We start from the raw sequence: 12,274 nt of genomic DNA, 5'->3' as shown, positions 1-12,274 counted from the left end.
TCATCAGAGACTAAGATGATATAGGAAAAAGTGTGCTCCCCGGTGTTGAGGATAAATGTCTATAATTCTGGTCTTGCTATATGTTCAGAGTAATATCCCTTTGTAAAAGCAAATGAATGTGTTTGTTGATTAAGTATAATTGAAGCATCCATTACTGGCAGTTGAAAGTGAGCAAAATACATTGGAATGGGGGCTGATAGCATTAGAGAATGACACCTCATAGTCTGTCAATAAATATTTTCAAGCAGCCACTATGTGCCAGGCACTTTTCTAAGCACAGAAGAAGGCAAACAACCATTCCTGTCCTCAACGAGTTCAAAATCTAAGAATGTCTGAAGGGTACCCCTAAAACTCTGAGAGGGAGATGTAGCTTCTTTGCTCTGAAAGAGTGAGACCAAGGCTGCCATTATAACTTTCTGTCTCTCTCTCTCTCTCTCTCTCTCTCTCTCTCTCTCTTACAAAAGCCAGGCTGCAGTTTGGATCAGTGATAAGTCTATACATGCAAAGTGAATTTCAAAATACTCAATTCTGAATTTGCCCCAAAATATTTTATTAACAAAAGTTTTAATTAAAAAAAATACGATGTAAAAGAGTTCTATTACGTACTGAATGAAATGTCCCAGATCTGTATGTTGCCATAGTCTATAAAATTCTGTACAAGGTCACTCATTTTAGTGAATAGGAGTGGAAAGAGGATGTTATGAGGATAGAGAGGGTTAGAAATTCTAGATTCTGTTATTAGTATGAGATTTTCCAGAGATACCCAAAAGTACCAAAAAGACACCATAATGTTCATTTTCAGATGCAAAGAAGTTACATAATAAAATAAAATTTTAAAATACAAAAGAAATCTGTACATCAGTGACATTTAAAAAAAAAGGCATGCTTTGGGTATTATATAGGTAAGGAAATAGAATCCATTCACCAATCAGAAGTTTCCGGGTTTTGCCATCATCAGTTGCATGCCTGGCTCATTTCAGCTTGTATAACCATCTCTTCTTTTCTCAAGGGGAAAGTGTCAATCAGGTTGAAAAGAGATATTGGTGTCACTATAGACATGTAGCGTTCTTTATCCATGCCGTGCTTATCTACCAATAATATGCTGAAGGTGTTAAGAGGGATCCGCAGCAGCAACCTGAAACCAGACAAAACATAGAACTGGTGTAGTGTGTGTGTGTGTGGGGGGGGGGTCAGGCCTGGAGTCAGGGAGGCTCATCTCCCTGAGTTCAAATCTGGCTTCAGACACTCACTAGCTGTGTGACTCTAGGCAAGTCACTTCACTCTGTCTCGGTTTTTTCATCTGTAACATGAGCTGGAGACGGAAATGGCAAACCACTCCAATATCTTTGCAAGAAAACACCAAATGGGTCATGAATAGTCTCACATGACTAAAAAACAACTGAACAACAAGATACATGTATGGATTGATTAGACAGATACCTGAAGCAATTTCACCAAAAAGACTAGAAAAAGACCCTTTAGAAATGAGAAGGATTTTTTTTCTGACTCCTTTCACTAACACTGCCTAATTTCTTTTGTTGTTGTTGTTTGTCCTTCATTTCAGGAAGAACAAAGAACATCATCACAGTGATATCTTGACTGGCGTGAATTGAATTTAAGCAAGGCAGAGTAGCACAAAGTCATCAGCTGCACTCTCTCCAGCAGAGTCATCATGGCCAGCGGCCAGACAAAAGTCAAGACAATTGGTAATAGCCCAGGATGCACTGGGTGACCGTGGCTTTTCTACATCAAGGTCTTAGGCCTGAGAAAGAAGACTGATTTCTCTTAAAATTGGTGAAGGAAAGACTTATCAATTTGTACTGTTCTAACACTCAGACTATCACAGGGTGAATTGAAAATAAAACAGATTCACTGATGTGAACAAGAAAGGGAAAGAATTCTAGGGAATGGCAAAGGAAAGTGCATTTGCTTGAGAAGAAAAAAAAGGCAATTTTCTCTTACCTGAGCTGTAGGGTGAGTGCTGGGGGCATGATCCTCATTCCTATTCTTCCTATCAGGGTTGGATATGTGCCAACCAGTTCAATAACCGTGATGTGCCTTAGGTCCAGACCACACTGCGATTGCTGAAAAGGCCAACATGAGAAAGAGGAATGCTTTTAGGAAAAGAGGTCTTTAGTGTCAAGGGTAAAATGGACAAAGGAAAAGGGTGTCACTGGAAGAAAAGAACTTTGCCAAGTAGAGGCACCCAATCAATTATTACTTGTTAACTGGCCAGACCCCTAGGTGCTGGGAGTATAAAGACAAAAATCAAACAGTCCCTGCCCTCAAGGAGCTGCCATTTTATCAGGAGAGACAACATGTAGATATGAAGAAAGCACTCATCCTTGATGCTTTGGGGGCATCAGGAGGAAGAGATCAGGGAAGGTTTCATAATGAATGTGGTGTTTGGGCTGAATCTTTAAAGGAAGCAAGGAACTCCAAGAGAGAAGGAAGAAGTGCATTCTGGGCATGGTAGGGCAGCCAGTGCCAAGGCACAGAGTCAGGAGGAGTGTCTGTCCTGAGTAAGGAATAGCAAAAGGCCAGTTTGGCTGGATCATAGAGTATCTGAAGGACAGTCGTGAGAGTAACAAGACTGGAAACAGGCAGGGACCTGATTGTGAAGGGTGGCTTTAAATGACAAATACAGAAGTTTATGTTTCATCCTAGAAAGTAACCTAGACCTTATTTTATATAAACCTCTGGTTTATAATCCCTAAATACTCTCCTATAATCCATAGTGAAAAGTACTATCCACCTCCAGAGAGAGATTGATGAACTCAGAGGGCAGATCGAAACTTATCTTTTTTTTTAACTTTCTTCATTTTTCTTGGGGTTTTTGTGCTTTCTTTTGCAACATGGCTAACTTAGAAATACCTTTTGTATGATTTCACATGCATAATCTATATCATATTTAATGAAATAAAAATATATGAAAATACTTTGCCATGAATCATAAAATCAAAGATTTAGAGCAGCAAGGGATCTTCAGTGTCATCTAACCCAACCCCTTCATTTCCCACATTAGATAAATCTGAGGCCCAAAGTGGTTAAGTGTGCCACATAACACTGATAGTGACAAAGATAAAATATAAACCCATGTCTTCTGCCTCCAAAAGTAATGCTTTTTTCCCACTGGGATTCAAGAAAATTTGGCTTTTAGGGTTATTTTTAAACTTTTTTAAAAAAAAAAGGTAGCCTTTATGTCTATGTCTAGAATTGATGAAAACTCCATGGAATCAAACTTCCTTAAACAAACAGAAAAAAAAAACGAAACTACAGTTGCACTAGAGAACTCTAAATTTGACTTGCAAAGGAAGATGGAAAAAACGTTTCCAAGTTGTTGTTTTTTTTTAAAGTTCCAATCGTATGTGTTGGTCCTGGGAAAAAGACAGATTTTGCCAAATGATCTGATGAGCACCTTCCCTGGCAATGGAAAAGAAAAGTCACTGAAGCAGCTAAATCAGATTTTTGAAAATGGAAATTAAAAAATCTTGAAATAAATACTATTTTATTTTCAAACCACAGATATTGCCATAGCCCCTCTTCTGGGCAAAAAGGTCAGCTGGGCTGCCTGGGATTTCTGCATCAGTGGATTCCATTGAGTTAAGGCACTGAAGGACTCCAACTGGGAGCTCAGTCTCTAATAGGAGTGACACATTAAACTGTTCACACTGGAATGAATGCAGAGTTAAGACATCTAGCAACACGAGACAGAGAAATGGTAAGCCTCTGTAGGTGGGATAATAGAGGAAGAAGAGATCGGATCCTGGGATGCCAACAGAGTTGCAAATCTCTTCGGGACACAACACTCCCAAGAGGTGGTGGGGGGAAGGGAAGTGTGTTGCCAGGAATGATGAAATGTGACAAAGTTTGGAAGGGTATTGGGACCAAACATCCTCTATCACACTTCTGCCTGGGGCTGGACCTGGTTAGGGTCCCAGAACTAAATGGAGTGAAGGGAAGGGATCTCTGAGTAGGTATGTCATGTTCACAAAAAATTCATATGACAAAATTCCAGCTTTCGAAAGGAAGAGCTTCTATAGCCATCTCAACAAAAGATCAAATTGTCATCTTCTTTCCTAGAAGACTAAATGAGCACAAAGTCACTACTTTCAAAGGCAGCCCATTCCATTCTGAGATAACTCAGATATCAAGTCCCCTCATATCAAACCTAGATTTGCCTCTTTGTAACTTCTTCCTATCGGTCCAGTTCTGCATTGGGTGGTTAAGCAGAATAAATCTAATCCTTCCCTGGAATAACCCTTTAGATACTTACACAGCCAGACCAGTAGAATTAAGGCATTAGGCTGAGGCTTAAGGACTGGAACCAATTAACTGTAGCTAATGACCATTCTACTAAAATAAATAAATAAAAGAAACACACACTGAGTACTCTGCTACTACTGAGAACTGGTATTTAATGAATGACTGTGAATGTATACATTTAAGCCAATATAACAATACTATTTTATAGAGCAAAAGCAATTAAAAATCTAAGCACAAGCTGTCTACTACTTATTTGATTAAACACAACCAACATTTACAAAGTAACAACTAAGTCAGAGCACTGAGCTACAGGCTGGGGAAATAAAAAGACAATCGCGACATTGCCCTCATGGACATGGAGTTTATGAACATTAGAAATGGGATAGTAATAGCTTGCATTTACACAGTCCTTTAAGATTTGCAAAGTGCTATACATATGTTATCTCATTTGACCCTCACAACAACCCTAGAGGTAAGTACTATTATAATCCTCATTTAATAGGTGGGGAAACTGAGGCTGAGAGGTTAAGTGCCTCACCCAGGGTTATACAGATAGTAGGTATTTGAAACAGGATTTAAACTCAGGTCTTTCTAACTCTAGTACCAAAACTCTATCCACTCTACTACCTTGCTGCCTAAGGGAAGGGAAATTGGGGATCATCTAGTCCAACACAATTATTTTTTTAATGAGGAAACTGAAGACCCAAGGGTTAAAGTGACCTACCCAAGATCATATAGCCAGTTAGTGGCAGAACCAATACTCCTGGCCCCTAGTTAGTGCTCAACCCATCACCCCATGTTGCCCCTCTGTAGGGTTATATGACACAAACACCAACATCAGGCTGGGTGTCAAAGAAAATCAAGCTATCAAGGCAACAGTAGTAGGTCAATCCTATTGGCCTCAGCCATAGGAACCGCTCCTGAGCCTCCTGCTTTTCCCTTCTCCGATGAATCTGGCTCCTAGGAAAGAACCAAAATGAATTTTAAAGGTGAGAAGCAGCTCTTCGAGATTTGTGTTTGATTTCTGAATCAAGGATGAAGAAAAAAATGATATTCCAAATTAAACCAACACTGAGTGAAACAGTCTTATTATATCTTTTGAAAGACTGCTAACTGATTACACCTAGAGACACATTAGGAGGCACTACCAGTTGGTCTTAATCAGAACAATACACATTGGTTATAGCCCTTTGTCATATAACAAAGGCAAATTCTGGCTTCTACCCTTAGTCATATTGGCTATCCTCACCATACATCAACAGCTCCAAGTAAGTATGACAGGTTCTTATGTTTTCAAAATATTCAGGATGTGGTATCTCTTAGAATCTAACAAAGTCAAAGTCCCCATAATTTATAGGGGTTCATGATTCATCAGAGAAAAGGCATATATGTATTCTGCTTTGTATTCTATTTATGCCTATGTCAACACTTGCCCTAAGCTGTTAATTCCTTGTAGGCAGGGAATATATCATATTTATCTTTTTATCTCTCCTAGTTGCCACTAAAATCCTGCTGTGAAGCTCATTGTGGCATGAAGTTAACGGAGGCTTCCCAAAGCTAAGCCAGCAGAACACAAGATATAAAAGTTTTAGGGTTGGGCCAGTGAGGGAATGTGTGGTTGCTATCTGAAAACCAGTTCAACTAAACTGAGAAAAGTTCATCACCAGATTGGTTGCAAGGTGAGCACTTTTTTCTTTGGTCACACTTGTAGTAGAAACATTTTGATCTTTGTTGGTACAAAATATACCCACCCTCAAGAAATCACAGATTTTTAAGTTCTGAAGTAGATTTTTCATCCCCTAGCACAGTTATTTGCCAGGGGGCATTTAACAAATGGAGAAATTAAAGGAAAGAAGGAGGAAGGGAGGGAAGGAAGAAAGGAGGAAACGAAGGAAGGAGGAAGTCTGTGAACTGGCTTTATTCTTTGGCACTCATTTTACCCTTAATTAACTTTAATTCAACAAACATGCATTAAATACCCAGGGAGATACTGTGCCAGGAAATGGATGAGAGAAAAGGTTTTGAGAAGACAGTCACTACTCACATGACGCTTACTGTCTCTTAGAGGAAACAACACAAGGACAGAGACTGATAATACAAAATACATTTCAAATCCAACAAGCATTTATTAAGCACCTGCTGTGTGCTAGACACTGGGCTAAAGGGCCAAGACAAGATGACAGGAACAGAGTCCTGCCCTTAAGTTACTTGCATTCAATGGAGGCGTGTGGGGGGAGGGTTTGTATATAACAACTGCAAAGAAGAATTTTTATTCTGAAGAACAAAGTGCTCTGTAATGCTGGAGGAGAAACAGATCATTCCTGACTTGTTTTAGGGGAAGGGGTGGAGGAGGATTTCAGGAAAAGCTTTCCCCTGTCTGCCTCTCTCCTTTCCCCTAGGTGGTTCTTACCTGAAGCATCGAAAGTTGTGCCCTGTAGAGCAAGTTGCGAGCAGTTGGAGTAGACACAATAAGAAGCCTTCTTTTCTCATAAAACTGATCCAGGAGGGCAGCAGCAGTCCTGACGCCCACATTGATCTTCATAGCTGCAGTGGGAAAAGGTTGGTCAATGCCTGGGGCAGAGATCCTCTGTTTCTGCTCAGAGCACTCCATAATTCCAGGAAATCAATCAATCGAAATATATTAAGAATCTCATATATGTCAGCACCACACTAATACTAGGCATAAAAACATGAAATTCGCTCTGTGCTGCAGGAGCTTATCATGGATTGATGGCCTAAAGTCAGTATAAAAGAGCAAGTCCTGGTCGTGGGGAGGGGTTAGCTGAGGATGAAAAGAGCAGCAAATGGAGGGGAAAGTTCAGATCGACATGGAATATCATTCAGAAGGCTTCCTTTGTGTTAGAATTGAAGGGAGCCATCTATTCCAAGATGAGGAAACTGAGGCCCAGATTGGTTAAGTCTACTTGCCCAAGGATTCAAAGATTATGACAGAGGCAGGATTCAAACCCATGTCCTCTGACTCCAAATCCTTTCCTGTATCAAAATGCTTCTGGATAAAAAGATACTTAGAGAATAGAGATAAACAGAATAAGAACTGACATTTATACATTTTAAGAATAACAAAATGCTGTCCTCAGACAAGTCACTCTCCTCTATTTATTCTTTCATATTTCAAGTTCAGCACATTGTTGCACAGGTGGATTAAAAAAAACTGCTTGTTATTGTTGATGATGATGATGATGATGATGATGATGATGATGATGATGATGATGATGATGCTAAATAAAAGTATTAAGATATGGGGCAGCTATGTGGTACAGTGGATAGAGCACCGGCCCTGAAGTCAAGAGGACCTGAATTCAAATCCGACCTCAGACCAAACACTTGACACTTACTAGCTGTGTGACCCTGGGCAAGTCACTTAACCCCAACTGCCTTAAAAAAAAGTATTAGGATATAAACTCATCTTGTATAGGCTCACTGAATACATTCTCTGCACAACTCCAGTAGCAGACAGGATGATGGGGAGGATATGTGCCACTTTCTGTTCCTATATGACTTATTTCTTCTGCCAGGGGTCTGTATTTTGAAAGATTTTTGTTCTACCTAGCTTGAAGATAATCAATATTTGGTATAATTATATTCATTTAAAATGCTAAAATGTTGTTCTGAGGTTTTCATGGATCAATGTTATTTCTAGATCATTGGGGGCTATAGTTTGACTGATAATAATGCTCCAGTTTCAATGCATTTCAATGAAGTTCACAGGGATATTTTTATTTCTGTATTTGCATTATGGGGATCTGTCAATCCACAAAAGAGATTCCAATGTATAATTCTAGTCACCAGGTCATATGTGAATAGGTATTCAGGAGGTACTAAATCTTTGCTGCCTGTAGAGATGTGCTGTACAATTTCTACCATTTCCTTGCCTAACCTGCAATGATCACTAAGTCTGAGCTCCTTAAAGATAATCCTCCTGAAATTTCTGATTGTGATAACTTGGTCCTGAATTGCCATCATAAATGCCTCTGCTTCCACAAACAAATCTGGATGATTCAGTCATTTGTTCAACATTTTTTTTAATCAAAATATTGTTGGATGAAGTCATGTGGATGGCTACCTCAAAGCTAACTCTTGTTCTAGGGCTGATACTATGATGGTACTCATAATTCAACCATGAAGTGATGTCTTAGTCAGTTACTGCTCAAAATTCTGGATTTAAGGGAATAAAAGCACCTGATCACTGTTTCTGTAAGCTAAGTCTATTCAAATGAAGCTTAAACCTACTAAATTAATGTAAAATATAAAGATTTCCCCAAGTAAACTAGGGAGAAGCTCAACATCATACTTAATAGACAGAATCCATTCTTCCCAAAGACATTTCTATCACAGTATTGTAACAGGTTCAAATATAACTGCAAAAATATACATGACAGCCAAATGTCCTTCACTTTTAAACAAGTGTATTAACACTTACCCTACATTTATACAAAATAAAGGCCTCCCAGGTGACCAAAAAAGGAACATGCATCCTTTCACAAATAGCAAGTTATAGGGCAGCGAGGTGGCCCAGTGGATAGAGTACCAGCCGTGGAGTCAGGACGACCTGAGTTCAAATCTGGCCTCAGAAACATAACACTCACTAGCTGTGTGACTCCAGGAAGTCACTTAACCCCAGTTGCCTGACCAAAAAACAAAACAAAACAAAACAAAAACCCAAATAGCAACTTATCTGGAGAACAAAAGAGCATTCAGGATATGTATGTATGTATGTATGTATGTGTGTGTGTGTGTGTGTGTGTGTGTGTGTGTGTGTGTGTCTGTGGGTGTGTTAGACCAAGACAGAGAAAGAGGCAGAGAGACAGAGGAGAGACACAGACAGACAGAGAGAAAGAAGCAAACGTAAAGACGGAGTCTGCCAGGATCCTAGCATGGATACCTCATCGCCTCATACCCCAACTATTGCAATAGCTTGCTGGTTGGTCTTTTCCTGTTCCCAGTCCATTCTCCACTTGGCTGTCTTCCTAAAGCACAGGTTCTAAGCATATCAGAGGCCCACTCCTTTTTTTCCCCGCCCCAATAAATTCCTCTATTTGGTGTTCAAAGCCATTCATAACCTGACTTCCTCTTCATCTTTCCAGTCTTCTTACACTTTCAGCCCCTTCACATACTCTGTAATCCAGTGACGTCAACTTCTTTGTTGTCCCTCAAATAAGGCTCTCCCAACTTCTAGCATTTCCTCTAGCTGCCCCCTACTCCTGGAATGCTCTCTCTTATCACCTCTGCTTCCTGGATTCTCTTGCTTCCTTCAAATGCCAAATAAAATCCCACCTCTTACAGGAAGCCTTTCCCTATTCCTCTTAATTCTAGCACCTTCCCTTTGTTGATTGTTTCCAAATTATCTTGTATACAGCTCATGTGTACATAGTTGGCCATGTTGACCTCCATTAGACTTGAGCTCCTTGAGGGCAGGAACTGTTTGTGCCTCTCATTGCATCTGCAGCACTTAGCACAGTGCCTGGCACATAGGAGGTGCTTAGTATTTATTGACTGACTGACTGACCCATCAGCAGTCTAACTGGAAACTGAAATGTTGTGGGTTACCTTGTATCTAACTGATGGGCCAAATTAACACACAGGAAGTAAATCTTCTATTGGTGATCATAAGATCATAGGATCATTGATTTAAAGCCACAAGGGACCTTAGAGGTGATCTAGTTCAATCCTTATTTCACAGAAGAAGTAACTAAGGACCAGAGAAGCAAAATGGCCTCATGGTCCTCCTATCCTAAGAACTAGGCATCAGCTCATATTCATGACAGGAAGCTGAGATAATGAAAAAGAAGGCAACTCTCTGACTTACCTTCTCTAATATCTTCCACTATCTAAGTGACTTTGGACTAATTTATGTCTCTTTATCTGGACCTCGGCTCCATCATCAATGAAAAAGAAAGTTGAATTCAATGATCACTAAAGTATTTGTTCAAACATTCTATGTAAACAAAGTACAGAGAAATAAAGTGGAGTCCTCAGAGTTTCTAGTTGTCTTGTGCACAAAATTTATTTTATAGGACCTTGAAAGAAAGAGGGAAAAAAGTGTCACAAACACGGAAATCAACAATGCCTAATAGCATGGGAGAGAAGGAAAGAGAAATTGGGTGTGGGGAGGGGAGAGGTGGGAAAGAAGGAGAGGAAGAAGGAAGGAAGGAAGGAAGGAAAGAAGGAAGGAAGGAAGAAAGGAAAGAAGCAAGCAAGGAAGGAAAAAAGGAAAGAAGGAAGGAAAGAAAAGAGCATTTATTAAGCATCTCCTATGTGCCAGGCACTATGCTAAGCACTTTACAAATATTATCTCATTTAATCCCTGCAACAACCCTGTGAGGTTGGTACTATTATTATCTCCATTTTACAGTTGAGGAAAATGAGGCAGACAAAGGTTAAATGACTCGCTCATAGTCATATATGTAGTAAGTTCCTGAGGCCAAATTTGAATTTCCATCTTCCTGACTCCAGGTCCAGAACAGGAGAGGGGGGACAAGTGCTCAAAGGCTTCTTCTGTCACCTCCCATGATAATAATACCTTATCATTATTTGTGCTGTAAGGTTTACAAAGGCTTTCATCCATTATCTTATCTGAGCCATAGTACAGATATCATCAACCCAATTTTGTAGATGAGGAAACTGAAGGCACCCCCCATCACCAAAGTAATGATTTACCCAACATTCCTCAGTAAATACTTAGCAGAGCCAGGACCAGAAGTCTGGTCTCCTATTTTCTAACCCATGACTCTTTCACTCCACCACCCAGTAGAAAGGGGACACTGGGAACAATGAAGATGAACATTTCCCTGCTTCAAAATTTTGTGAAGTGTCAATCTTCATTTTGGGGGCACAGAGAAAGTAGAAAGAAATTAGTGTAAAGAGGAAGGAACAGAACAGGAGGGAGAGCCCCACACTGACAAGGATTAGGATGGTTTTCAACCACTCAAATGAAGTAGAATGACATTGAAAGCCTCCAAAATAGAAGAATCCCCATTACACTTCCCTGTATTCCTTCCCTTTAATCCTGAACATATGATGTTACCCAGGAACCAGCTCCTCACTTACCTTTGCAAGTTGGATCTGTGCCTGACCAGGCCAAGTTGGACTGACACACTCTGGCTGGGCTACCTTGTAGCTCGTAGCCTCCAATGCAGGAAAACTCACAGGTCGCTCCGTAATTGTTGCCATCACTGGAACATTTGATGTAGCCATTCTCTGGAGCGTGAAGTTTATTGCAACGCTGGACTGTAAAGAGAACACATTCAGAAAATAAAGCCTTCTTCGAAACAATAGCTAGAGGCAAAAGTAGGAATTCTGGTACCTGTGGCAACCTCCAATAGAAGGAAAGGTAGAAGGGTGAGAAAATCCAATGTCCTATGGCTAGCAAACATTCTTCTCTCTGTAACTGCTTGAGTTGAGAGTCACAGGCTACCTCAGCATAAACTCCTTTCCTGTGCTCCCCAATCCTTCATTTTTAACCACTTTAGCCCTACTGCTCAGGAGTTCCTCTTTCCCTTTTTTTCCATTGTAACCCCATTCTATTGTTCACAAACTTTCCATCATCTTAGACTTCCTTCCTTCCATTTTCTTTACTCGAGGAAACTTGGCTCCCCTTAGAAAACATGCACTTTCTCTCATTTCTCCCAAAACACTGGTCCAGGAAGAGAAGGAGGTGACTTATTCTTTGCTCCTTAATACCATCTCCAGAACATCCCTCATATTGCTGTATTCTCTCATATTCTTCCAGGAACCTCTCTTCCTTTGAGGTTCACTTCATTTGTCTTAATATTAGCTCTATACATATCCTAGTAGCCTTTATCTACAAGTGCCCAAGTCTTTCTCCCTCTTTTCTCTAGTGTTTTCTATTTGGCTCACAGCATTTCTCTCTCTCCAAACCCCTGCCCTCACACCTGCATACTTCATAAACATGTAAATGTATCCGTTAATGCAGGGCATTCAAGGGTAGATTTATGTACATTAATGTAGTTTTAAGCTTTGATAGCTT

The 12,274-nt window shown here is 40.1% G+C and overlaps 1 protein-coding gene across 2 annotated transcripts in view; it reads right to left on the bottom strand.

Annotated features, from left to right (window-relative positions):
* Window positions 1-526: 526 nt before the first annotated feature.
* Window positions 527-12,274, bottom strand: part of SRPX (sushi repeat containing protein X-linked) — a 95,823-nt gene continuing 84,075 nt past the window's right edge. Inside the window, exons 7-10 of one of the 2 annotated variants that reach the window (XM_020979630.2) lie at window positions 11,335-11,514; window positions 6,677-6,810; window positions 1,963-2,084; window positions 527-1,135 (exon numbers count right to left, since the gene is read on the bottom strand). In XM_020979630.2, the coding sequence (XP_020835289.1) occupies window positions 955-1,135; window positions 1,963-2,084; window positions 6,677-6,810; window positions 11,335-11,514 (617 nt within the window). In that variant the 3' untranslated portion in view covers window positions 527-954. Of the gene's footprint in view, window positions 1,136-1,962; window positions 2,085-4,429; window positions 5,227-6,676; window positions 6,811-11,334; window positions 11,515-12,274 lie in introns of those variants that run through there. The other variant, XM_020979631.2, reaches the window with a different exon arrangement.

This window comes from Phascolarctos cinereus, unplaced genomic scaffold (assembly GCF_003287225.1).
Source record: "Phascolarctos cinereus isolate Bilbo 61053 unplaced genomic scaffold, phaCin_HiC Scaffold_726;HRSCAF=1367, whole genome shotgun sequence".
Lineage (NCBI taxonomy): Eukaryota > Metazoa > Chordata > Mammalia > Diprotodontia > Phascolarctidae > Phascolarctos > Phascolarctos cinereus.
This window is presented reverse-complemented; position numbering and strand designations above follow the sequence as displayed.